General features: G+C 44.8%; 1 protein-coding gene across 3 annotated transcripts in view; it reads left to right on the plus strand.

Moving 5' to 3' along the window:
• Positions 1 to 27064, plus strand: part of kcnip3a (Kv channel interacting protein 3a, calsenilin) — a 216513-nt gene that overhangs the window by 181238 nt on the left and 8211 nt on the right. For all 3 annotated transcript variants that reach the window (XM_060931235.1, XM_060931237.1, XM_060931236.1), the window contains 6 exons: positions 9544 to 9668; positions 10517 to 10586; positions 10708 to 10778; positions 17813 to 17920; positions 26015 to 26119; positions 26213 to 26275. In XM_060931235.1, coding sequence (XP_060787218.1) covers positions 9544 to 9668; positions 10517 to 10586; positions 10708 to 10778; positions 17813 to 17920; positions 26015 to 26119; positions 26213 to 26275 — 542 coding nt within the window. The remainder of the gene's footprint in view (positions 1 to 9543; positions 9669 to 10516; positions 10587 to 10707; positions 10779 to 17812; positions 17921 to 26014; positions 26120 to 26212; positions 26276 to 27064) is intronic.

A 27064-nucleotide genomic window follows, 5' to 3' on the forward strand; every position in this document is an offset into this window, starting at 1 on the left:
CTATACATCTTGACATCCAGTAGATCGCAGTGAAGTTGAATAGTGGTGAAACATAGCCGATGTAGAAATACGATCACTCAATATCACGATCCACATTCACGGGTACCAGTAATCCTCTTGGATCCACATGTAGGAATATAATTCTAATAGTTTTGGAAATATATCCAGACATACCAAGTGGTTGTGGTTGCAGGTTTGCGTATCGTAGGAGAGTTGACTGTTGTCCTTGGCAGAGGTCTGTGCTCTCCGAGTGCCTTTCTGGTTGTTGTTTTTCGATCAAGGTTTCTACATTTCAGCACACAGGACTTGTAGAGATGACTATGAAAGTTTAGATTTTGCTCCCCTTTAAATGAGACGTTTCTGATGTCCAAAAATGTTCTTGTTTCAGGGAAAGTGAACTGTTTCTTTTCTTACATGCTGATACACACACCGATTAAACAAGCCCTTTTATATACCACAATTGTTTCAATTGTTTCTCGGACAGTTTCAGACATCGACCCAATAACCTGCTAAAGCAGATATGGAGACTTTTTTCAGATATGAAAAAAGTCAGAATGTCCTTGACTGCTTTTGTATTGAAGTGGAGTGAGAGACAGAGTCGGCTGTAAATGTGTCGTCTTTTTATTTGGACTTTTCCAACGCTCTTAGTCACGATCCATACCTGGAGTCAATACACAGGCAAATACACTTAATGGAGAGAGATCTATATTCCTGACTGACACACACACACATACGTCACATTCCTGCAGGCAGTCAGCAGAGGTCTTTACACACACACACACACACACACACACACACACACACACACACACACACACACACACACACTTTCTTATTACAGTTTTATAAATAGTGTGTTGCAGACATAAGAAAGAAGCACACAGCAAACGGATAAAGAGAAATATTTAACAGGGCGCATCTGAAGGGTAAAGCGGTACAAAATTATACATAAATCAACCCCTCAAAGAACCCTTAACGAACTTCAAGTGTTCAAGTGCCTAATTAGCCTGATCACTTTCTCCTCCTTTTCCATTTTCCTCGTATTCCGCCACTGTTCTAAGAGCAAACTCAAAGGATCTTTTTATAGTTAAGGGTTCTTATGCCCAGGTTAGACGGCAGAAAGACGCATGCTGCAACCTGCCATCGGCCAAGTGGCGACCGATCGCAGGTGGACGCAGGCATTTTGCGTCAAATCCTTCATTGTGGTCAGACGTATTGCAAGATGCAGAGTTTTTAAGCTGAATCTGTGCCGATCGCAGGGTGTCGCAGAGTGAATTCCAGTCGGAAGCAGACGCAGCTAGATGCAGCTTGACGCAGTGCACAGAAAAGCTTTAAAAATTATATGGCCATAAGACGGGCGGCACGGTGGTGTAGTGGTTAGCGCTGTCGCCTCACAGCAAGAAGGTCCGGGTTCGAGCCCCGTGGCTGGCGAGGGCCTTTCTGTGCAGAGTTTGCATGTTCTCCCCGTGTCCGCATGGGTTTCCTCCGGGTGCTCCGGTTTCCCCCACAGTCCAAAGACATGCAGGTTAGGTTAACTGGTGACTCTAAATTGACCGTAGGTGTGAATGTGAGTGTGAATGGTTGTCTGTGTCTATGTGTCAGCCCTGTGATGACCTGGCGACTTGTCCAGGGTGTACCCCGCCTTTCGCCCGTAGTCAGCTGGGATAGGCTCCAGCTTGCCTGCGACACTGTAGAAGGATAAAGCGGCTAGAGATAATGAGATGAGATGAGATGAGATGAGATGAGATGGCCATAAGACTGCTCACAGGTTGTTGTAAACTATCTGCAGGTGCAGTCTGCGTCTACCTGCGATACATTGCAGCCATCTCTAAAAACTTGTCTTCCCCTGCGTCTAGCTGCCACTACCTGCTTCAACCTGCGATTGATCGCTCAAGCGTTGCACGACCGCCTGCCTCTACATGCGTCAACCTGCTATTTGCACCAATTGGAAGCGAATCGCAGCTGAAATGCGAACAGATCGTGATCCACTTGCGTCAACCTGCCTCTACCAAAGAGCCTCTGCAACACACTGCCATTATCCGCATCGTCTTGCGTCTACCTGCAATTTTGTTATCGCAGATAGATGCAAGTAGTTGAAAACCAGTTGCAGCCTGCCCTCTGACCTGGGTATTAGGTTTGCTTCTCTGATAGGAAGACCGTTTTATAAACCTGTACAAAGCCTTTCTGGGTTTCAGACCATAAAAATCTTTAGTCTTTTTGATTTATCCTTTCATCATACAGCTAAATGGGTTCTACTTGAAACCCTCTCTGATCGGATGACACTCGGTTGCTGGGGTCTGTATAGAACCTTTAAGGCTGTCCCAGCCAGACAAACCAGAGAAATTATGTTTTAGATTTTTATCCCTTTGGGATAAATGGGTTCTACTAGAACACAGTGATCCTCGCAACCCTCTTTTCAACCATGTGCCAACAGGAAAGAGGCTGAAATCAAGGCACAGCTTCATACATTCTGTTGAGCCACTGAACAACAGCCCTCACAACCAGCGACTGTCCCTGTGGACCAAACATCTTGCCCAAGCACCGCACAGGGTGTCCATCAGCCCTAAGGAAACCCTTCCCCCTGGCTCCAACAAAGCATGGCCCTTCTGGTCATGTCTTAACCGTATGAGAACTGCTGTAGGATTCTGCAAAACCAACCTTGTGAAGTGGGGGTATAGAGAGAATGATGACACCAGCTGCCTGTGTGGAGAGGAGCAGACTATGCAACATCTACTATTTTGCCCACATCTACCAGATCCTTGAACCTAAGAAGACCTGGAAGCATTGTCCCCTTGTACGAAACAATGCATCCAACACTGGATAGGGACAGTTTAATCTAAAGTTGTTGCGCAGTGACTCAAGAAGAAGACTGGAACACAGTTAGTTGTAGGGTTCTGCAGCACACATTTAAAAGTTCCTCATAGGGACATACCAGAGAACCTTTAGTATTTTAGGTTGATTCTTTGTTCTAAATGAATTCTATCCGGAACCCTGTCTAATAAAATACAGGCAAAAAAAAAAAAAATCAGTTCTATGGATCTGCAGAGCAGCCCTGTGATGACCTGGTGACTTGTCCAGGGTGGTGCCTCTTGCCCAAAATCAGCTGGGATAGGCTTCAGCTCACTTGCGACCCTGTACAGGATAAGCGGCTACAGATAATGGATGGATGGATGGATGGATGGATGGATCTGCAGAGCACCTTTAAGAATTCCCAAGAAGAACAAACCAGAAAAACTCGAAGGTTCTAGAGTTATTCTTTCTTCTATGAAATGAGGGTCTTCTTGGAATAATAAGAAACACTCAGCTGCAGGATTCTACATACAATCTTGAATAGTTCCCCAGAGGAACATATCAGAGAAACCTTATTGTTTAAGGGTTATTGTTTTTCTTAACCCTCTTTGATAGGGAGACACTAATGCCAGGATCAGACTACACCAATTTTGTCATCATGGAAAATTTCCAGCGTCTGGCCTGAACATGGTAGATGTTGGGAATGATGTAGTGTGACAGAATCGAAGAACAGTGATGTGGTGTCTGGGACACACCACGAAACCCTGACGAAAAGTCGAGCATGTCAGAACTTTTGGTATTTTTGCGCCTAGTTTGGTTTGACAAATCTGACAGTGTTTTCCTTGACAGACATGATTGACGATTTCTTGACCCTCCTCCCCGATGAAACGCAAGAACGTAAATGATGATTGGTCGGAGTCAAATTTGTAGTGTTGCCAGTCTTCCAACCAAGACACGTCAAGAATTTACAGCACTATGATCTGGCATGGTGATCAGCATGAAAGACAAAAATATCATGGAGTCTGATCCCGGAATTAGTTGTATCTATCTGCATAGAACCTTCAAGGGATCCCAAGAGGCACAAATTAAAGAAACTTTAGTGTTTATGTTCTAGTTGGAACCCTTTAGCATTGGAGAATCTTAGTTGTAAGCTTCTACATAGTAGAATCTCTAATCCCTTTGAAGGACAAACCAGAGTAAAATTTGTGTTTTACTTTCATCTTTCTATTATAAATGAGTTCTTCTTGGAACCTTCTCTAATATGATCAACGAAATAAGTTTTACACAGAATCTTCTTAAGGGTTCTCTCAGAACCTTCTCTGATAGGGAGACTACATGGATCTACAGAGCACTTTGCATTCTTTGAGTTCCCCACAGGAACAAAACAGAAAAACTTTAAAGGAACGGTCCACCGTACTTCCATAATGAAATATGCTCTTATCTGAATTGAGACGAGCTGCTCCGTACCTCTCCGAGCTTTGCGCGACCTCCCAGTCAGTCAGATGCAGTCAGACGCGCCGTCACTCCTGTTAGCAATGTAGCTAGGCTCAGTATGGCCAATGGTATTTTTTGGGGCTGTAGTTAGATGCAACCAAACTCTTCCACGTTTTTCCTGTTTACATAGGTTTATATGACCAGTGACATGAAGCAAGTTCAGTTACACAAATTGAAACGTAGCGATTTTCTATGCTATGGAAAGTCCGCACTATAATGACAGGCGTACTAACACCTTCTGCGCACTTCGGCAGCGCATTGATATCTGAGCTCCGTATCAATGCGCTGCCGAAGCGCGCAGAAGGTGTTAGTACGCCTGTCATTATAGTGCGGACTTTCCATAGCATAGAAAATCACTACGTTTCAATTTGTGTAATTGAACTTGTTTCATATCACTGGTCATATAAACCTATGTAAACAGGAAAAACGTGGAAGAGTTTGGTCGCATCTAACTACAGCCCCAAAAAATACTGAGCCATGCTGAGCCTAGCTACATTGCTAACAGGAGTGACGGCGCGTCTGACAGCGTCTGACTGACTGGAAGGTCGCGCAAAGCTCGGAGAGGTACGGAGCAGCTTGTCTCAATTCAGATAAGAGCATATTTCATTATGGAAGTACGGTGGACTGTTCCTTTAAGGTTTCTGATTGATCGCTTTGTGATAGATGGACGCCAACGTGAACGCCTCTCTGAAAGGGAGACACACAGTTGTATGGACCTGCATAGACCCTTTAACGGTTTTCCAGAGGGAAAAATAAAAAGCAGAGAAGCTTTAGGGTAAATGGATTCTATGAGGAACCAAGAAAATCTTGGAGAAACTCAGTACCTGTACTAAGGATCCACTGAGACACTTGAACGGTTCCTTCAGTGGAGCAAACCAGAGAAACCTTCTTATTTTAGGTTTATCCTCAGTTGTAGACTTCTATATATTTATATTTAGAAGCACAGTTATGGGTCCATAGACTGTAAAAATAGATGGACAAAGCCTCTGTGATGTAACTCATAGGATTTCTGAAGAGTGGGTTTGAAGCTCAAATAAAGAGGCTACGGGCGTCGCCATCTTGGCAACACCTGACTCCACTGAACTCCTGGCTAGTCCAGAAATGGAGAAAGGGGCGGGGATAATGAAGCCTGGCTGCTGGAATAGTACGGCTAGAACACGCCTACTAACCTCGAAGCTAACAAGCTAGCTATGCAAGCTGGCCAACAAGCTATTGGCTAAACTAAAAGAAGCCGCTCCATAAGATACAGACCAGAACCTCAGCTGCCAGTTTACCAAAAAAAAAAAATCACCGGCTGCATAAATTATTTACATAAATCCATCACCTGCAGTGAATTTGGCTTGAGTTCTTCATTCTCTAGCAGCTAACAAGATGACACAAACCCAACTGTCACTCAAATCAGCCCCGCCCCTAATTATGCATAAATGTATGACTCAATATAATTTAAACTGCTGAATTATATAAAAATCCACCCTCCATACAGTTGTCATGAAGGGGTGGACAAGATGACACAAACCCAGCTGTCACTCAAATTGGTCCCGCCCCTAATTATGCATAAATGTATGGCTCAGTATACTAACTCTAGAGACCGAAACCATTTTTTGTACGAGGATGTAAACATGTTTATTTTCGCTGTAAAGTTGGACATTTTACCAGGGGGGTCGATGGGAATTGACTCGCTTTTGGAGCCAGCCCCAAGTGGCCATTCGAGGAACTGCAGATTTTAGCACTTCTGCATTGGCTTCACTTTTCAGGAGCGGAGGTTGCCGCTTGGTTCCACCTCATCTCATCTCATTATCTCATCTCATCTCATCTCATTATCTCTAGCCGCTTTATCCTTCTACAGGGTCGTAGGCAAGCTGGAGCCTATCCCAGCTGACTACGGGCGAAAGGCGGGGTACACCCTGGACAAGTCGCCAGGTCATCACAGGGCTGACACATAGACACAGACAACCATTCACACTCACATTCACACCTACGGTCAATTTAGAGTCACCAGTTAACCTAACCTGCATGTCTTTGGACTGTGGGGGAAACCGGAGCACCCGGAGGAAACCCACGCGGACACGGGGAGAACATGCAAACTCCGCACAGAAAGGCCCTCGCCGGCCCCGGGGCTCGAACCCGGACCTTCTTGCTGTGAGGCGACAGCGCTAACCACTACACCACCGTGCCACCCATTGGTTCCACCTGATGTTGATTAATTTCCTCTAAGAGCACAACACAAGTGTTAAATCCTTCTTATACGATGACAATTTTTATTTTTTAAAGAATATCACACTTTGAGTTAGATTTAAAATTAAAATTTAGGAACCAATCAGAATCCAGAATGTTGTAAGTGTATATCTCGTGTGTGTGTGTGTGTGTGTGTGTGTGTGTGTGTGTGTGTGTATATATATATATATAAGAGCAATAAGTTCATCATGTATGATTTTGTGTGTAATTGGGACAATTTGTCTCCTGGGTGTTTGTCATAAAACTGTACTTTGAAAGGCCTCTGTGGATTTCTCTGTGAAAGGTTAATTAGATCACAGAATGGAAAGAAGATTGAAGGAGTGAAAAGAAAAGACGAGAGAGAGGAAACAGAAGGCTCACACCTGGATCTTGACGTGACGTTACTTTGGATTACTCGGGAAAGCATGCTTGGCGTTTTTAAAGCGTTTTAAGTGGATTTTGTTGGGTCAAATGTTTTCTTTTTCTTCTGGTAAAGATGTCGGATCGTTCTTAAAAGTGTACAGGATTACTATTTTTTTAAATTGAGAATGGCTCGGACACTCGGCGTGTAATCGCCGAGATAGAGAGAGAGAGAGAGAGAACCCAAAGTTGAAGGTGTATATTCCGGAGGATGAGTGTGAGATGGGAGACGGAGGGACTGCAGACTGTGGGTATCGTCTGCCTGGTGTTCATGTTCCTCAAACTCATGCACTTACTCGGCCTTATAGACATCACAGAGACAGGTGAGAGACAGACAGACGGAAAGAGAGACAGAGCTCTCAGTCTTGGTTTTATAATATTCTGACCACGGTTTGCTGTGTATGTATGGTTTATGCCAAAAAAAAGTCTTGACTTGACTCTTCTCTCTTTTTTTTTCCTTTTTCATTCTCTTCTTTCCTCTACCATCCACTCATGTCCCTCTCTCCCTCACTCGCTTTTTGTCGTCTGTGTGTGAAGACGGTGAGCATAAGCACGGTGAAAACCAACCCAGCCGTTTCCTCTGTTCACTTTTTCTTCTTCTGTCTTGCTGTTTTGTCGTGAACGCGTCTCTGTGTTTTATTTAGTGTCTCTGTGTTTCATTTCGTTTTGTTTTGTTTTAACTGTGTGATTGGTTCCGGTTGACTTTTCCGGTCTGTGCTAAATATCCTTTTCTCTGCTCTGGAATACACGTTTGTTCAGCACTGGTTGAGCATGGTGCACACGTAGAACCGCGGCTCTAATCATCAGACACGACACAGAGTACAGGGTTTCTTAAGGGCTCTGTGGATATTTGACATTTTCTTCGGTTTCCTTTCATGGTTTCTTAAGAAGGACAAGCCAAAGAGTACTTTAGGATTCTAGATTCATGGAAAACAAAACCAAACATGTGTATGTATGTGTATATATACACACACACACACACCAAATCCGACAAATCAAATTGGCAAAAAAAGGCAAAGGGGAGTCCCATATACGATTCGTACATTGGGGGAGTGCCTGTTAGAGAGCGCACTTGTCCTGGGCCATCGGCATAGTGAGATAGGGTGGCCAGTTCCTTTCCTCGCCGCCTTTAACTTCCCCAGTGTTTCCACCAGGTCCCCATTCACTGCTGGGTGGACAGGGAGCGAGCCCCAGATCCCCGTCGAGCCGAGGCTCGAACCAGGGACCGTTCGCTTAGCGGTCAAGCGCTCTAACCACTTGGCCACCTGCGCTCCAATCAAATTGGAAGTATGAGTATATTACGTATGAGTCATTTCTAATGTACAACCCTAATATTTGGTTTTTAGGTCACGCCTCCTACCTGAACTTACTCGGATGCTGACTCAGTTTCCAAGACTGCTTTTAGCTCTGAGAGTTGCTTTTGTTCAGAACCCACAAACCACAAACCGTTTTAGTAAGTGTGCATGATGCTAATCTGGAGGCTATAAGCGTCCCTCGCTTTTTAGCTTTACAAAAATAAGAGACGGAATATTTGGATCTATGGAACTAAGCGTGATATTCGTCACATGCTTCTTTTTGTTTTTGTTTTTTTTGTTTTTATAGGGCCCGAGCACTGGAGGTACACAGCCTCTGGTGTCCACCAGAGGGCACTGCACCGAAGTGCAAGGCTGTATTGTTTTCCAAAGGATACTTATTACCTCTGCCAAGGAGGTTATGTTTTCGGTAGCGTTGGTTGGTTTGTTTGTTTGTTGGTTTGTCTGTTAGCAACATTATGGAAAAAGTTATGAACGGGTTGCTCTGAAATTTTTTCCAGAGGTGTGACTGGGCACAAGTAACAATCCATTAAATTCTGGCGGTGATCCGGATCACCTTCTGGAACCCGGAATTTTTTAAAGGATTCTTGGTGGAGGTCTGCGCTCTCCAAGTGCTTTTCTAGTTTTTTTTTTTCAAGACTTGGCCATTTTTGAGGTGATTCCCATGGTTGAAAGCTCATGAAATTTGGTACACACATCAGTCCTGGCCACTGCTACTCACCTAGAGAGGCTTGTGTCCGGGGGACTCCGTAGCGCCACCACATGTCATTGAGACTTTTGCCTGGTATCTGCATCATATTTGGTAGGTGTGTGCGGTGCCCCAAGATGAACAAAATTGTAATGTACATTGTATTAGACACAAGAACAGGAAGTGAGTTATTTTTGGCTTTGTGCATTTTGACACGTGTTACATTTTGACGTTCTCCTCCGAGGCAGTTTGTTGGATTCATGCCAGACTTGGTATACCGGAGGTGCTTGGGCCCTTCATCGCCACTTGCGGCTATGTTTTGTTGTTGTTTTTGTTAAAGTTTCATATTAGCCAATCACACAGAACCAGAGCAAGGCTTCCCTTTCTCTTTTTCTCTCTCTTTACTCTTCTTCCACTACTGTGCTAACTCTTTCTTGATCTCACTCCTTCCTTCCCTTCCTCCCTCACTACCATCGGTCGTTCACTCCATTCTGTCCGTTTAACCTGCATCCCATTTCCTCACCTGTGTCCTTACCGCCATCCCTCCCTCCCTCCCTCCTAACTTCCCTCTCTGTCTCACTCTCTGCCCCTCTTCTGTCTTCCATCGCTCTTTTTCTCCCGTAGACAGCAGCGACAGCGACTTGGAGCTGGCCACTGTCAGGCACCAACCCGAGGGCCTGGAGCAGCTGCAGGCTCAGACCAAGTTCACCCGCAAGGAGCTGCAGTCGCTCTACAGGGGCTTCAAAAACGTGAGAACCTGCTGAGCACTGACTGGAACTGCTAGTTAGCTCTTAGTTAGTTTAAACATTAGTACTAGGGGTTTTTATTTTTATTTTTTTTAAAGTGAAGTGCTTGCTGCTTGATTGACTTCCAAGACAGCATTTGAGATCCATCACACCCTCGCAGAATCTAAACACACCTTCCTATAGCCTAGCTACGGTAAATATGTGAAGAGAACAGCAAAGATCAGTCTATGATATATCAAGTGACGCACCGTATTCCAGCTGAGAAGAACCTGGTAAAACTTCTCCGCAAATTGTCTACGACATAACCGCGACCTCGTACAAACTCCACCCTCTTCAAAACTCCAACCAGTTTGCAAAAGGGAACAGTGTGTGGAAAGATGGAGAGCCAAGAACACATCCAGGAATCATGTTTACTTTTAACAAGCTACTACTCTTGGGCAAGACTTATATGGTTTAAAAGAGGATTTAATTGGATGATCGTGAAATACATATGAATCATTAAAACTTTACGTTGTTGTGACAGAGCTGTAAAATTATAACGAGAGTTTATTCATAGCTATTTTTTGTAAGGGATGGGTACAAAACACCGATATTGATTTCACGGGTACTTTAGTACTATTAGCATCCACATAAACACAACGTTCGCGTCGTTTTCTACTCCTGCTGAAGAAAGAAAGGCTCAGGTCTAAAATCTAGATCTTAACTTGAGGTCAAACACAAACCCAACCGATCTCAGACACAGCATTAAATCATCTGAAGCGTGACGTGAGCAGAGATTTAGGACAGCGAGGAGTGCGGCTGTGGGTTTAATTAGACCTTTAATGAGTCTTTTTCTTCTCTTTCCATTTCAGGAATGCCCGAGTGGCCTGGTCGATGAGGAAACTTTCAAGACCATCTACTCGCAGTTTTTTCCCCAAGGAGGTAAGAAAAGGACCTCATTAAAAAAAATTCTCACATATTTAAAACAAAGGTTTATTTATATAATATATATATTTCGTGCACCGTACTTGACCTGTGTGTTTACTTTCCTTTCCTTTCCTAGATGCCACCACATATGCTCACTTCCTGTTTAATGCTTTTGATCTGGACAGAAATGGCTCCATTCGCTTTGAGGTAAGCACCACGCAAGTGAAAATGGCATGAATATGGGCAAATCTTATATTATTAATGATGACGTTATTTTAAATCGAGTATAAATATTTAACAATTATTCCACAAAATCAAGTTGTACATGAGCTGATATTATGGAATCAATTTTGTGCCAAAATGTTTATACAATACTTTTGAAATATCAAACAAAAACGACAAATCAAAATACAAAAAAAAAAAGTCAATTTTTTTAGACTGGCAAACAAATTATTCGTGTAATCGTGCAAAATATCAGTCTATTACTCTTCAGAAACCTTTTATTTTTGTTCCGCGTCTTTCTCAGTTTTGTTCAGGGCTTTGAACCGGTTCAAGGAACGAAAACGAAAACCGGGAACTTTTTCTATTTCACATGGAACAGAAACGAAACCAGAAACTTTATTATTTTTTATGTTCCGGAACAGAAACGCTTATTAAAAATAATGGTAACTGGTTAATACCGGTTTTTATTTCGTTCCTCAAAGTTTCCGTAGCCTACAAATAAAAAAGTCATTCTTCTCCTGCACAAGTTTCTATGACCCGCTGGGGTTCACTTCCTGTGTGACGTTCGCTGACTGAATGGAGAGCGCGGGAAGGTGGACTACTATCACGTCTCCACGTGATAAAGTGAGTAATTGCATTACTGAGTGTCTGAGCAAAGAAGAGCCTGAACGTTGCAACCTCCCTATTGGCTGTTTGTAAAAATGTATCAGTTGTTGCCCTTCCCACGGGAATCATCGCGGGCTCGAGAGACGAGACCTGACGAGTTAGTTCGTTGGTAGCAGAACAAAATGTCTGGACACAAATCGGGTTTTCAGAAAAGGAAAGAAAATAAACGGAGGGTCGAAAATACAAAAAAGGAGGCAGAAAATGCAAAACGAGTTTTAAGGTAGGACAAATGGTTACTTTTCTGAGGCAGCCCGCCGTGGCTGCAGGCTTTCAGTTGCGTCATTGAATGGTTACTTTTCTGAGGCAGCCCGCCGTGGCTGCCTCCAGGCTTATTTATTATAGCCCATTTAGTTAAAATAGTTGATATAAAATGTTTATAGTTATAGTTATGTGATGGTTGTCCTGATTTAGACTGGTGTGTGTTTTTTTTTTTTTTTGGGGGGGGCGGTTGCGCGATGTTGCACCCGGGTCCAGATTAGGGCAGAACCGGCCCTGGCTACATTTCAGGTGTAGTTTGTTTTATGTATGTATGTACTTGCATAGATGTGTACTTGGTCTTCCAATATGGCGCCTAACAAAATCTCGCGGCGCGGTGATGTCATGCGGTAGCCCTCTATAGGGCCTGACTAGCCTTTGGTAACACACTAAACGAATTATCTTTCATTTTTGGCACTTTTTCTGTTTGTGTAGATGGGAAGACATACTGAGAATCCAAATTGCCAACATTTGAAATAATAATTGTTTTGAATTATTTCTTGTCTTATTTAATGAAGGTTGTAATAGAATTAGCCTACATTTGGCTTAAGCTGGATGAGACAGAGACATAATTTTATAGCCATTTGTTAAACCGCTGATAGGGAACGTAATTAACCGTTCCGGGAACGAAATTTTTTTGTTCTAACTGGTTCGGGAACGTCTATTTAATGGTGGAACCCAAAACCGGAAACGTTAAAATTCCGTTTCTGTTCGGAACGAACCAATAGGAAAAAAATTCTGGTTCAAAGCCCTGGTTTTGTTTGACGTAATTTATTTTGGTTGCGATTCCAGCTTTCTCGTTTGCGCTCCCTGACTTTTTGCTTGCAGTTTTGGCACAAACTTCACGTGTGGGTGGGCTGTTCAGGAATGCATTCCCATTGGCTAACTTGTGTTTGACTGACAGCTACGCTCAGCCATTCCCCCGGAGGCTGTTGTGGCCATTTCCTACTCGGATTTTGGCGGACTGTTTGACGAGTAACCGATCCATTGACGGTAAACAAGGATCGAGTGGACTTCAGTGGCGACTATGATATTGAATTTACACTTTGTTGAATTAATTCAGTATCATAGTCACCACTGAAGTCCACTCGATCCTTGTTTACCGTCAATGGATCGGTCACTCGTCAAACAGTCTGCCAGAATCCGAGTAGGGAATGGCTGAGCGTAGCTGTCAGTCAAACACAAGTTAGCCAATGGGAATGCATTCCTGGACAGCCCACCCACACGTGAAGTTTGTGCCAAAACTGCAAGCAAAAAGTCAGGGAGCGCAAACGAGAAAGCTGGAATCGCAACCAAAATAAATTACGTCAAACAAAACTGAGAAAGATGCAGAACAAAAATAAAAGGTTTCTGAAGAGTAATAGACTGATATTTTGCACGATTACACGAATAATTTGTTTGCCAGGCTAAAAAAATTGACTTTTTTTTTTTTGTATTTTGATTTGTCGTTTTTGTTTGATATTTCAAAAGTATTGTATGAACATTTTGGCACAAAATTGATTCCATATGATAGTGCTATAAGCCATGTACGACCAGATTGAGTGGAATAACTGTTTTATTCTACCCACAGTCACTGGATTTTGATAAACAGAGCATTTTTATTTTTTGCAAATTCAATGAATAAAAACTTTGTAAAAAAATTAAAAAATTTCTGCTTAGAATGTAAACAAACCAGCGAAATGACAGGAGCAATTTGTGAAAATGCAATAATAATAATAATAATAATAATAATAATAATAATTCTTAAAAAATAAAGATACGTTCTTACCATCAAGTACTTTTATTCCATATTTTGTTGCTTTTTTTTTGTATTTTTGGGGTTTTGTCTTCTTCTTCTTCAGGTTTTTTTTTTTAGTGGTTGGCAAACCAACTTAAAGGCACATTACTGCCACCGACTGGGCTGGAGTATGGAACAGGAGATATTGGGGGAAACAAAACTATTCTTTTAGCTATTTCTGTTTCTTTGAAATACTTGATAACATTTTTTGGGGTTTTGTTTTTGAGTAGAGTTTTTATTTCGTCCTCGGTTGGTTCAGCAACACGCTCCACCATTTTGTTTTTCTCTACTCACGGTATATGAGCTGATATCCTAGTACCTGATTGGAGTAGCCAGTCAGAGCGCGTGATTGCTCGTATCCAGTGAATGTGGATAGAATTACACTAATTATAGTCATAGTAATAATTACAGTATGTTACACCCGTACGTTCTGCTGTATCAGCAGTATCCATATATCACATTAAACACATTAAACACTTGTACTGTCTTCCTGTAAGACCGTATTGTATTATATTGTATTGTAGACGCAGCATGACTGAATGCTCAAATTGGTCAGTAGATCTGCATTATTGTCCTATAACAGCACTGGGAGTTCCAGACGTAACAAACGACAGGTTAATATTAACGCACTTGTTCTAATGCCTTATCGTTTCTGTAGTAACACAGAGACTGATATGGCAGACGCTTGACATAACCTAAGACTAATAATAAACAGATTTATTGCTGTATTGCTGTGTAACAAAATTCTGATCTGGTGAAGCTTTTTGTGAGGAGATGTTTATTTAGGAAGAAGTAAGCACTCACGGGTTCGATTGTGTGTGTGCGCGTGCTTCTACTTGCTACATATTGAGGACCAGAATATGTTTTTAATGAACAGATTGAGGGCATTTTCGGGAAGTGAGGACATTTTGGCTGGTCCTCATTTCTTCAAAGGGCTGTTTGAGAGTTAAGACTTAGTTTTTGGCACGGTGGTGTAGTGGTTAGCACTGTCGCCTCACAGCAAGAAGGTCCGGGTTCGAGCCCCATGGCCGGCGAGGGCCTTTCTGTGCGGAGTTTGCATGTTCTCCCCGTGTCCGCGTGGGTTTCCTCCGGGTGCTCCAGTTTCCCCCACAGTCCAAAGACATGCAGGTTAGGTTAACTGGTGACTCTAAATTGAGCGTAGGTGTGAATGTGAGTGTGAATGGTTGTCTGTGTCTATGTGTCAGCCCTGTGATGACCTGGCGACTTGTCCAGGGTGTACCCCGCCTTTCGCCCGTAGTCAGCTGGGATAGGCTCCAGCTTGCCTGCGACCCTGTAGAACAGGATAAAGCGGCTAGAGATAATGAGATGAGATGAGACTTAGTTTTCGGGTTCAGGTTAGAATGAGGTTTAGGGTAGGGTTAGGGTAAGGGGTGGGGTTAGGCATTTAGTTGTGAAGGTTAAAGTGCATATCACGGGTAAATTCAGGAGCAAGATCAATGTAATTCTCCTATTTTATATTAAACTTTGGTCAAATATTTTGCATTTTGTGCAATTTTTTTACCTTGCGCAATACCAGAAAAATTCAGTTGAAATCAAACCATTTGAGGTGAATTGGTCCGCCTATGAAAAAACTTGGCATTTGGATTTCCCGGCAAACATTGATTTTCGTGACGTCGCATGCGGGACGCCTCCCTCTGAATCCTACGTCAGTGCTGGTTTATTTATGAGAAAACAACCTGGTGGTTTTCTGCAAATTTCTTCAACGTTATTGTGTAATTGTTAAAATGGTTAACAGATGTATCGTAGGAGGGTGTAGCAACACCAATCTTGATGGGATTAGTACGGTACTCATCGTTTCCCAAAAGACCAGACAATGGGAGAGAAATGGGAGCGCTTGGTCTACACAGGCTGTGCACTGAAACCGTGCAAAGCTCTCTCAGCCTGCTGGCGCTTCCGCAGGTAACGTCACGAATCTGGCTCCAGACTCCCTTGGGATTTTTCCAGACGCGTTTTGTTATTTTATTTTTTTCTGCTGTAGACAGATGGCCTTGTGCAAAATTACCCTTCTGGATGAGTGTGTAAAGGGACATTCTTTCATCTCATCATCTCTAGCCGCTTTATTCTGTTCTACAGGGTCGCAGGCAAGCTGGAGCCTATCCCAGCTGACTACGGGCGAAAGGCGGGGTACACCCTGGACAAGTCGCCAGGTCATCACAGGGCTGACACATAGACACAGACAACCATTCACACTCACATTCACACCTACGGTCAATTTAGAGTCACCAGTTAACCTAACCTGCATGTCTTTGGACTGTGGGGGAAACCGGAGCACCCGGAGGAAACCCACGCGGACACGGGGAGAACATGCAAACTCCACACAGAAAGGCCCTCGCCGGCCACGGGGCTCGAACCCGGACCTTCTTGCTGTGAGGCGACAGCGCTAACCACTACACCACTGTGCCACCCACATTCTTTCATATTAAAAGAAAAACAAAATTAGTCCAGGATATGCACTTTAAGCTTAGGGTAATGGGCTAGGGAATGCACGATTTCAATGAGTTCCCACAAAGACAGAAGTACAAGTGTGTGTGTGTGTGTGTGTGTGTGTGTGTGTGTGTGTGTGTGTGTGTGTGTGTGTGTGTGCACGCGAGCGTGCTTCTACTTGCTACATATTGAGGACCGGAGGAGGAATTTCACTGTGTGCTGAAGTCTGTGCTTGAGTGTACATGTGACAAAGGCTTCTTCTTCTAACAAACAGAGTTAGGACATTTTTGCAAAGTGAGGACATTTTGGCTGGTCCACACTTCTTCAAAGGGCTGTTTGAGGGTTAAAACTTAGTTTTAGGGTTCAGGTTAGAATGAGGTTAGGGTAAGGTTTAGACATTTAGTTGTTAAGGTTAGGGTGAGGGGTTAGGGAATGCACTATTTCAGTGAGTCCCCACAAAGACAGATGTACGTGTGTGTGTGTGTGTGTGTGTGTGTGTGTGTGTGTGTGTGTGTGTGTCCTGCTACTTGCTATATATTGAGGCCCGAAATATGTTTTTAATGAACGGCTTGAGGACATTTTTGGGAAGTGAGGACATTTTTGGCTGGTCCTCACTTCTTCAAAGGGCTGTTTAAGCGTTAAGAATTAGTTTTAGGGTTCAGGTTAGAAGTAGATTAGGTTTATGGTAAAGGGCGGGGTTAGGGTAAGGGTAAAGGGGCAGGGTTATCGTAAGGGTAAGGGGTGGGATTAGGTTAAGGGTTGTGGTTAGGCATTTAGTTGTGATGTTTAAGTTTAGGCTAAGGGAATGCATTATGTCAATGAGTACCCACAAAGATAGAAGTGCAAGAGTGTGTGTGTGTGTGTTCTGCAACTTGCTACATATTGAGGACCGAAATACTTTTTTAACAGCATTTTCACAGATTTGGGACATTTTTGGGAAGTGAGGACATTTTGGTTGGTCCTCACTTCTTCAAAGGGCTATTTGAGGGTTTAAACTTAGTTTTAGGGTTCAGGTTAGAATGAGGTTTAGGTTAGGGTAAGGTCTGGGGTTAAGCCTTTAGTTTTGATAGTTAAGGTTAGGGTAAGTGGTGGCACGGTGGTGTAGTGGTTAGCGCTGTCGCCTCACAGCAAGAAGGTCCGGGTTCGAGCCCCGTGGCCGGCGAGGGCCTTTCTGTGCGGAGTTTGCATGTTGTCTGCGTGGGTTTCCTCCGGGTGCTCCGGTTTCCCCCACAGTCCAAAGACATGCAGGTTAGGTTAACTGGTGACTCTAAATTGACCGTAGGTGTGAATGTGAGTGTGAATGGTTGTCTGTGTCTATGTGTCAGCCCTATGATGACCTGGCGACTTGTCCAGGGTGTACCCCGCCTTTCGCCCGTAGTCAGCAGGGATAGGCTCCAGCTTGCCCGCGACCCTGTAGAACAGGATAAAGCGGCTAGAGATAATGAGATGAGATGAGATTAGAGTAAGTGTCTCAGGAATGCATGACGTCAGTGAGTCAGTGAGAATGTGTGTGTGTGTGTGTGTGTGTGTGTGTGTGAGAGAGAGAGAGAGAGAAATGAAGAATATGGCTGTTTATCACAGGCTGCAATATAAATAAGAACAGGAACTAACTGCTGTAATATAAGTGAAATAACACACTCCAGACTGCTGTTTTGCAAAAATTATTCCCCCCCAACCAGCGTACATTATTTTCATTGGTGTGGAATGTGTTATTCCGTATGTAACACACTGTGCGATAGATTATGGTATTGTATTGCATTAGACTGTATGATATTGTCGTGTTTATCCGGTGTGGTGTGGTGTCCTGTACTTTTGGTGGCACTACACTGTGCACATTGTACTTCACGAATTAAAACTCTTTCCGATTCTGATTTAGGATTTCGTGATCGGACTTTCTGTGCTCCTGAGAGGCTCCGTGACAGAAAAACTGAACTGGGCCTTCAACCTTTACGACATCAACAAAGATGGCTACATCACCAAAGAGGTACTGTATTTTAGTGTTATTTAAAGTTATTAATGCTACTCTGATGTTATTTTTCCACTCTGATCGAAACACTGATTTGAGTTTGAATCCCGTTTGCACAGGAAGACAAACTCGTTTCTGTTAGGACTAGGACTGTTTTGGCCTCTAGAGGCCGCTGTTATTTCCTTTTCGTGTCATGTTTGTTTTGGCCTCTAGAGGCCGCCACTGTTCCTGTGTTTTGTGTTTGTGTTAATTGCCTGTTTAGTCCTGATTATCTTCACCTGTGTTCTATTTAGTTTGTGTATTTATACCCCCTGAGTTCAGTCCTCTTGTCACGGAGTCTTTGTGCTGTTATGTTTATCTCCAGTTTCCTCTGTACTGTGTTCTTTATTTTGCATTTTGCTTTTCTTTTGGACCTCGTAGTTACTGTGTTTTTTGGATCTTCTGAGCTTTGGTATTTTTGCCTTTTCTTTTCTGTTTTTTTGGCTTTTGTTTTGTACTTTTGGATTTTTTATTTTTTCCCTTATATCTTCTGAGCATTTTTGTATCTTTACTTTTTGGATATTTTTTGTACATATTGTAAATAAACCTTTTTGATACTTTTCTACTTCCGCCTCACGCCTCTGCATTTGAGTCATCCCCCTGGTGGCCTAGTGGGGGTTTGCTGGATTATCACACCAACGAACCAGGTTCGAATCCCAGCAAAACCCTAACAGAAAGACTCCGTCATGACCGACTCAGCAGAGGCTGCTTCAACTGTCTACCTGGCCAACCTTCAGGGAATTACGGCAGCTTTGACACGCTTCGGAGCGATCATGGACGCTCATGGACGTACGCTCACCAGCCAACGTGAGGCCCTTGCTCGCCACGAGGAACTGCTTCAGCAAATTGGGAAAACCCTGGCACAGCTGACATCTCTGCCTGCATCTCCTGATCCAGCTCCCGCTCCTGTGCCTCCTGCCATGCTGCCTTCTTCACCTCGTGAACCCAGCCTTCCTGCACCACAGAGGTACGATGGCAAGCACAGTGAGTGCCGAGAGTTCCTTACCCAGTGTCAACTCACCTTTGAGCTTCAGCCTACCACCTACACTACGGATCGCCGCAAGATTGCCTTTGTGATTATTAGCTGGTAAGGCGTGAGCCTGGGCTACTGCTATCTGGCAAAGACAGGGACCTGAGTGCCTTGATTTCCAGCTGTTTTCTGAAGAGATGCTTCGGGTCTTCGATCAGGCGGACATCAGCAGCCCGAAAGTTCATGTCCATCCGGCAAGGAGGAAGCGTCGCAGATTACACCATCTCGTTCCGGACGCTCGCAGCAGTAAGTGGATGGAACGAGACTGCCCTAGTGTCAGCCTTCCACCATGGTCTGTCTGACCCCATCAAGGACGGTCTGGTCTCTATTGGATGCCCAAGTGACCTCGAAACCCTCATCTCACATGCTATTCGTCTGGACAACAGGATGAGAGAACGCCACCAAGCCTTGAGCCCCCCCAGCCTCCCTACCTCTACCTGGAGACTGTCTACCTCCTTCAGTGACTGTCCAGAACCCATGCAAGTGGGTCGTACTCGCCTCTCCGCATCTGAGAGGGAGCGCAGAAGGAGGGACAAGTGCTGCATCTACTGTGGCAAGCCTGGTCACTTCCGAGCATCATGTCCCGAACTCTTGGGAAAAGGACCGCCCCGTCCAGCCGAGGGAGGGTTGTGACGGGGCCTACCCTCTCTCCCGGACTCCCTGGCCAAGGAATCTACATCCCGGTCTCCATCTCCTGGGGTGAGTCTGTCCACTCTTGTCAAGCTTTGTTAGACTCAGGGGCGGCTGGGAACTTTATGGATATTCACTTCGCCCAAAGCATCAATATTCCGACTGCACCTCTTGAAGTCCCACTGTCTGTGTCTGCCCTCGATGGCCAAGCGTTAGGTGATGGAAGAGTCACCCAAGTTACTTCTCCAGTCTTCTTCCAGTCTCAAGGTCACAAGGAAGAAATATCCCTGCACCTGATTCCTTCACCTGAGTTCCCAGTTATTCTAGGCCTTCCTTGGCTTACTCGCCACAACCCTCGCATAGATTGGGTAACAAGCCAGGTTGTGGAATGGGGCCCTGCATGCCATGCCTCTTGTCTGCTCTCTAGCTCTCCTGTGTCTCCTGCCGAGCCCCCTGATCTCACTGAGTTATCTCAAGTTCCCACAGAGTACTGGGATCTCAAGGAGGTATTCAGCAAGAGCAGGGCCGCCGTTCTTCCTCCGCACCGGGCCTACGACTGTGCCATCGACTTGCTCCCTGGGACTACCCCTCCTCGTGGCAGACTGTTTTCCCTCTCTCAGTCAGAATGCAAGGCCATGGAGGAATACCTCAAAGACGCCCTGGTCTCTGGGTTCATTCGACCCTCCACCTCACCTGCTGGTGCCGGCTTCTTCTTTGTCGGCAAGAAGGATGGGGGGCTCCGACCATGTATTGACTACAGGGGCCTGAACAAGATCACTGTGCACAACCGATATCCCCTTCCGCTGATGTCCACTGCTTTCGACCTGCTCCAAGGCGCCACCGTCTTCACCAAGTTGGACCTACGGAACGCATACCACCTCATCCGTATCCGACAGGGAGACGAGTGGAAGACTGCCTTTAACACCCCGTCTGGGCACTACGAATACCAGGTGATGCCCTTCGGACTCACCAACGCACCAGCTGTTTTTCAGGCCCTAATCAACGACGTCTTAAGGGACATGATTAACCTGTACGTTTTTGTCTACCTCAATGACATCCTTATCTTTTCCAAGACCGTGCAGGAGCACCGCCACCATGTCCGCCAGGTTCTCCAGAGGCTGCTACAGAACAATCTGTTCGCCAAGGCCCAGAAATGCGAATTTCATGTTCCCGAGGTCTCCTTTCTGGGATTTATTGTACGGACAGGCCAACTCCAAATGGACCCTGCCAAGACCCTGGCCATCCAGGACTGGCCTACTCCCAAGTCCATTAAGGAGGTTCAGCGGTTCTTAGGATTCGCTAACTTCTACCGCAAGTTCATCAGGAACTTCAGTTCTGTAGCAGCACCCATGTCAGACCTTACCAAAGGGACAGGTGGATCTTATGTCTGGTCTCCTCAGGTGGAAAAGGCATTCAAAGACCTCAAGGACTGCTTCTGCACGGCACCCATTCTGGTCCTCCCGGACACCTCCCAACCATCCATCGTGGAGGTGGACGCCTCGGACAGTGGTGTCGGCGCGGTGCTCTCTCAACGTTCGGAAGGAAAGCTGCACCCCTGCGCTTACTTCTCCCACCGCCTGAGTCCTGCGGAGTCCCGGTACGATGTGGGGGATCGAGAACTGCTAGCGGTCAAACTGGCCCTTGAGGAGTGGAGGCACTGGCTGGAGGGAGCGCAACATCCATTCCTGGTTTGGACTGACCACAAGAACCTGGAGTACCTCCAGCAAGCCAAGAGACTGAACCCTCGACAGGCTAGGTGGGCCCTGTTTTTCAGTCGGTTTGACTTCACCCTCTCGTACCGCCCCGGCTCCAAGAACACCAAACCTGACGCACTGTCCAGGCTGTTCTCTGCCACTAGCAGGGAGAATGAAGTCAGGCCTATTATCCCTGTGTCCCGGATTGTGGCCCCTGTCCGCTGGGGTATTGAGGAGGCTGTCCGACGAGCTCAACGCCAGGACCCCGGTCCTGGGACGGGGCCACCGGGCCTCTTGTACGTCCCACATCAAGCCCAGGCCAAGGTTCTCCAGTGGGGTCACTCTTCCCCTCTCACTGCCCACCTGGGAGCTCGGAGGACCTTGGACTTCCTGAAAAGACACTTCTGGTGGCCTAACATGGAGAAGGAAGTAAGGTCATTTGTCCTGTCCTGTGAGGTTTGCACCAGAACCAAGAACCCACGACAGCGTCCCCAGGGTCTCCTGCATCCTCTGACCATTCCCCGGCATCCCTGGTCCCACGTGGCAGTCGACTTCATCACGGGTCTCCCTGAGTCACAAGGTAACACGGTCATTTTGGTCATAGTTGACAGATTCTCCAAGGCCTGCCGCTTCATACCACTGTGCAAACTCCCCTCTGCTCTTGAAACAGCGAAACTCATGTTTAATCATGTCTTCCGAGTCTTTGGTCTTCCACAGGACATCGTCTCAGACCGAGGGCCCCAGTTCTCCTCCTGAGTGTGGCACGGGTTCTGCAAGGTCATCGGAGCCACTGCCAGCCTCTCCTCTGGGTTTCACCCATAGTCCAATGGTCAGACGGAGAGGCTCAACCAGGACCTGGAAACCACCTTGCGAGGCCTGGCTATGGATAACCCGACATCGTGGAGCACCTGGCTGCCATGGGCAGAGTACGCCCACAACACCCTGCAGTCATCGGCCACCAAGCTGTCGCCATTCCAGTGCCAATTCGGGTTCCAGCCACCTCTGTACCCGGACCAGGAGGAGGACGCGGGGGTGCCCTCAGTCAACCAATATGTGAGACGATGTCACAAGACCTGGAGCAAGGTCAGGAAGACCCTCATACAGACCTCCAGAACCAACCAGACTCAGGCCAACCGCCATAGAAGACCTGCACACGCTTTCCGCCCTGGGTAGCGGGTTTGGCTGTCCACTAAGGACCTTCCGCTGCAGGTGGAGAACCGCAAGCTTGCTCCTCGCTACATTGGCCCCTTCAAGGTGGTGCGCAGGGTGAACCCTGTCTCCTACCGGCTCCAGTTGCCCCGGACTCTGAGGATCAACCCCACTTTCCATGTTTCCCTGTTGCGGCCCGTACTGACGTCTACGTATGCCCCTGCCCCTAGGAACCCCCCACCCCCCCGCATCTTCCAGGGTCAGACTGTGTTCACTGTGCATCGCCTGCTTGACTCCCGCCGGGTCTGCGGCGGGTTGCAATATCTGGTGGACTGGGAGGGCTATGGTCCTGAGGAGCGCTGCTGGGTTCCTGCTTGGGATGTCCTAGATAAAGAACTGTGTCGGGACTTCCATTCGGCCCATCCGGATCGCCCTGGGAACGTCAGGAGACGCTCCTAGAGGGGGGGTCCTGTTAGGACTAGGACTGTTTTGGCCTCTAGAGGCCGCTGTTATTTCCTTTTCGTGTCATGTTTGTTTTGGCCTCTAGAGGCCGCCACTGTTCCTGTGTTTTGTGTTTGTGTTAATTGCCTGTTTAGTCCTGATTATCTTCACCTGTGTTCTATTTAGTTTGTGTATTTATACCCCCTGAGTTCAGTCCTCTTGTCATGGAGTCTTTGTGCTGTTATGTTTATCTCCAGTTTCCTCTGTACTGTGTTCTTTATTTTGCATTTTGCTTTTCTTTTGGACCTAGTAGTTACTGTGTTTTTTGGATCTTCTGAGCTTTGGTATTTTTGCCTTTTCTTTTCTGTTTTTTTGGCTTTTGTTTTGTACTTTTGGATTTTTTATTTTTTCCCTTATATCTTCTGAGCGTTTTTGTATCTTTACTTTTTGGATATTTTTTGTACATATTGTAAATAAACCTTTTTGATACTTTTTCTACTTCCGCCTCACGCCTCTGCATTTGCGTCATCCTAGTGGGGGTTTGCTGGATTATCACACCAACGAACCAGGTTTGAATCCCAGCAAAACCCTAACAGTTTCTCAAGTTTAGCTCTTTCCAAATCAGGTGTGGATTATAGTTGGTGTATTTATACTTTGCTTGAGTATCACTGAAATGGAATACTCGTGCTCTTATTTATTCATAATCTCCTAACGGTTTTTGATAAGTAATAAAATAGACGATGCATCATTTCTCAGTGATTTGTCCAATCCCAAGACATATATTAGACATACATACATACATTTATACATACACTACCGTTCAAAAGTTTGGGGTCACCCAGACAATTTTGTGTTTTCCATGAAAAGTCACGCTTTTATTTACCACCATAAGTTGTAAAATGAATAGAAAATATAGTCAAGACATTTTTCTGGCCATTTTGAGCATTTAATCGACCCCACAAATGTGATGCTCCAGAAACTCAATCTGCTCAAAGGAAGGTCAGTTTTATAGCTTCTCTAAAGAGCTTAACTGTTTTCAGCTGTGCTAACATGATTGTACAAGGGTTTTCTAATCATCCATTAGCCTTCTGAGGCAATGAGCAAACACATTGTACCATTAGCACACTGGAGTGATAGTTGCTGGAAATGGGCCTCTATACACCTATGGAGATACAGTATTGCACCAAAAACCAGACATTTGCAGCTAGAATAGTCATTTACCACATTAGCAATGTATAGAGTGGATTTCTGATTAGTTTAAAGCAGACCTGGGCATTTTACGGCCCACGGGCCGCATCCGGCCCTTTGGTTCATTCTGACCGGCCCGCGTAAGGTTAATTAGAAATTACAAAATAAACGTATTTTTCTAATTTTACCTCATGCATGGACTGAATGTGCATTGCTTTTATTTTGAAGTTGTGTTCAACAAAAATGCAATGCGCGCGACATGAACATGACATTTTTTTTTACTACTTCCGTAATTTGTCCAGACCAACCACAAACTTGTACGTCATCCTTCAAACGGTCCAGCCAATCACATAGTGTGACGTCACTAGCAGGCGCCGGAGCCCGAGCCGATCTGTAGATCTGATACCTACACCGAATCGACGTTGTTGCGAGCAGGTCACAAGAAGACTTTAGCCCCCAAAATGTCCGCAAACAAAAGAAAGGTAGATGCCGAATGCAGGGCTTTCAACAAAACATGGACTGTAGGTTCTACCTACATATGTGAACAAACATTGTCATTGATGAAGTCAGCTGTGCTTCGCATCTCCACCTCAGACATTCAACCTGACTTTGATGCACTCGTTAAAGACCAACAGAGACGAGATTTCTCTCACTGAACAAATAAAAAACACCAAATGAGGTGATTAGACTACAAATGTGGGCATCATTATTATAATATGATGTATCTTTCTTGATATTTGGAGTAGAAAGACAATATTGTGATGTCTTTATTGTGTTTTGGGGTGAATGTGACTGAAAAAAATGGTACAAACGTTCACATTTTGTTAACCATTGTTTTGGGAAATTTGATTGAATAAATGACATTTTTTGTAAGGCATCCTCGTTTTTTCCCCATACTCTTACCAGTCTTAGCAGCTTGTAAAAACAATGATATTTATTGCTTTATCTAAAGAAATACAATTAATATTATGCAGAATTTAGTTCAGCCTTTTGGTCCGGCCCTCCACAAAATTTTCTGTTTCTCATGTGGCCCCATGGAAAAAATAATTGCCCACCCCTGGTTTAAAGCGATCTTCATCGAAAAGAACAGTGCTTTTCTTTCAAAAATAAAGACATTTCAAAGTGACCCCAAACTTTTGAACGGTAGTGTACATACTCGCCGGCCACTTTATTAAGAACACCCATAACACCCGCCTGCCGTTTGATGCAGTTCTCTAATCAGCAACACGATGCACCAAATCACGCAGATGCAAATCAAGAGCTTCAGTTCATTAATGTTCACTCACATCAAACATCAGAATGGGAAAAACTGTGATCTCACAGTGAAGTGTGACTTTCTTTCACTGTAGCATGGGTACTGGTTTGAGCCAGATGGGTATGAGGTTCGAGTATTTCAGAAACTGCTGATCTCCTCCTGGGGTTTTCACACAGAGTTTACACAGAATGGTATGAAAAACAAAAAACAAGCATCAAGTGAGTGAGCGACAGTTCTGTGGGTGGAAACCAAACAAATGCCTTGTTGATAAGAGAACTCCGAGGAGAATGGACGGATTGGTTCGAGCGAGCTTTCAGGAAGGATATAGCAACTCATAGCAACTCTTTACAACCATGGTGAGCAGAAAAGCATCTCAGCATGCAACAGAAAACATCGGGTTCCACTCCTGCAGCCAAGAACAGGGATCTTAGAACCAAGAACAAGTTTCGATTAAAGTGGCCGGTGAGTGTGTTAGATATCCATACAGTTAGGTATACAATAAGACATTGATGTACACCTGCTAATGAGTTTCTTGCTGTTTTATTCATTGAGAAAAAAGACAAACTGCATCTTTGTATGTCAGCTCTGAGCTTAGAGGAACACAGAGGAACTCGCTGGATCAGAGAGCACCATCAGTAAGTTCTGCCAGAGAAAATACAGCCGTGTGTGTGTGTATGTGTGTGCAGGAAATGCTGCTGATCATGAAGTCTATCTATGATATGATGGGCAGATACACTTACCCCAGCGTACGAGACGAAGCGCCGTCTGAACATGTGGAGAAGTTCTTTCAGGTACACACACACACACACACACACACACACCCTTTTACCCCCAGTACAACACCACACTGCTTCTCTCATCACTCCGGTCACTGATTTCCGCAGAAAATGGACAGAAATCAAGATGGCGTGGTGACGATCGAGGAGTTCATCGAGACGTGTCAGAAGGTAACTTTCATTTCCACTCGCAAACAAAGCACATGTTCAAAGGACCAAAACTAGATAGAAGAATAACTCTTCTGTTACGGAATGTTATTTTATCCCACTGGGATTTGGATTTCCGTGTCGTAAAACTTTTTCTTACGCTATTGGTTTATTTCAAAGCTACAAAAGTAGCACTTTATAATACATATCTATCTATCTATCTATCTATCTATCTATCTATCTATCTATCTATCTATCAAATCTCGAGTCATTTCATTGCTGCTACATGGTCAAAGTGAATTTAATGTCCCTAAACCCCACTTTTTTTCCTTGTACAAAGCAACAATCATTTTGTCAATTGACCATGTGTTTTTGAACCATAGCTGATCCAAAAGGCCATATATTAATGGAAAATCAATAAGATCAGCCGATTTTCACGGAATCTGCCGAGACTCGTCTGGAAAATCCCGAAGGGGTGCATGACGTCACACGTGTAACAATCCAAGTATCAATTTAGTTCCCGTGCACAGCAGTGGTGAGACCAGTCTCGATATGGAATCACGTTTTGGAGCGGATTCTCATAATGATTGCAGAGGTGGACAGTAACGAAGTACATTTACTTGATATAGTTAGTTTTTTCTTTTTTTTCAGACATCTAGTTTTTAGGTTTGTTTACCTGACATGTTTCGACGTACGACTGTCGTCTTCCTCAGAGTGTCACCGGATGTTATTGGTGACGCATCTTTTATCAGCTGATGTTTCCGAAGGCGTGGCCTTCCTGTCTGGTTTGACAGATCGGTCACGCCTTCTACT

Source organism: Neoarius graeffei, chromosome 10 (assembly GCF_027579695.1).
Source record: "Neoarius graeffei isolate fNeoGra1 chromosome 10, fNeoGra1.pri, whole genome shotgun sequence".
Classification (NCBI taxonomy): domain Eukaryota; kingdom Metazoa; phylum Chordata; class Actinopteri; order Siluriformes; family Ariidae; genus Neoarius; species Neoarius graeffei.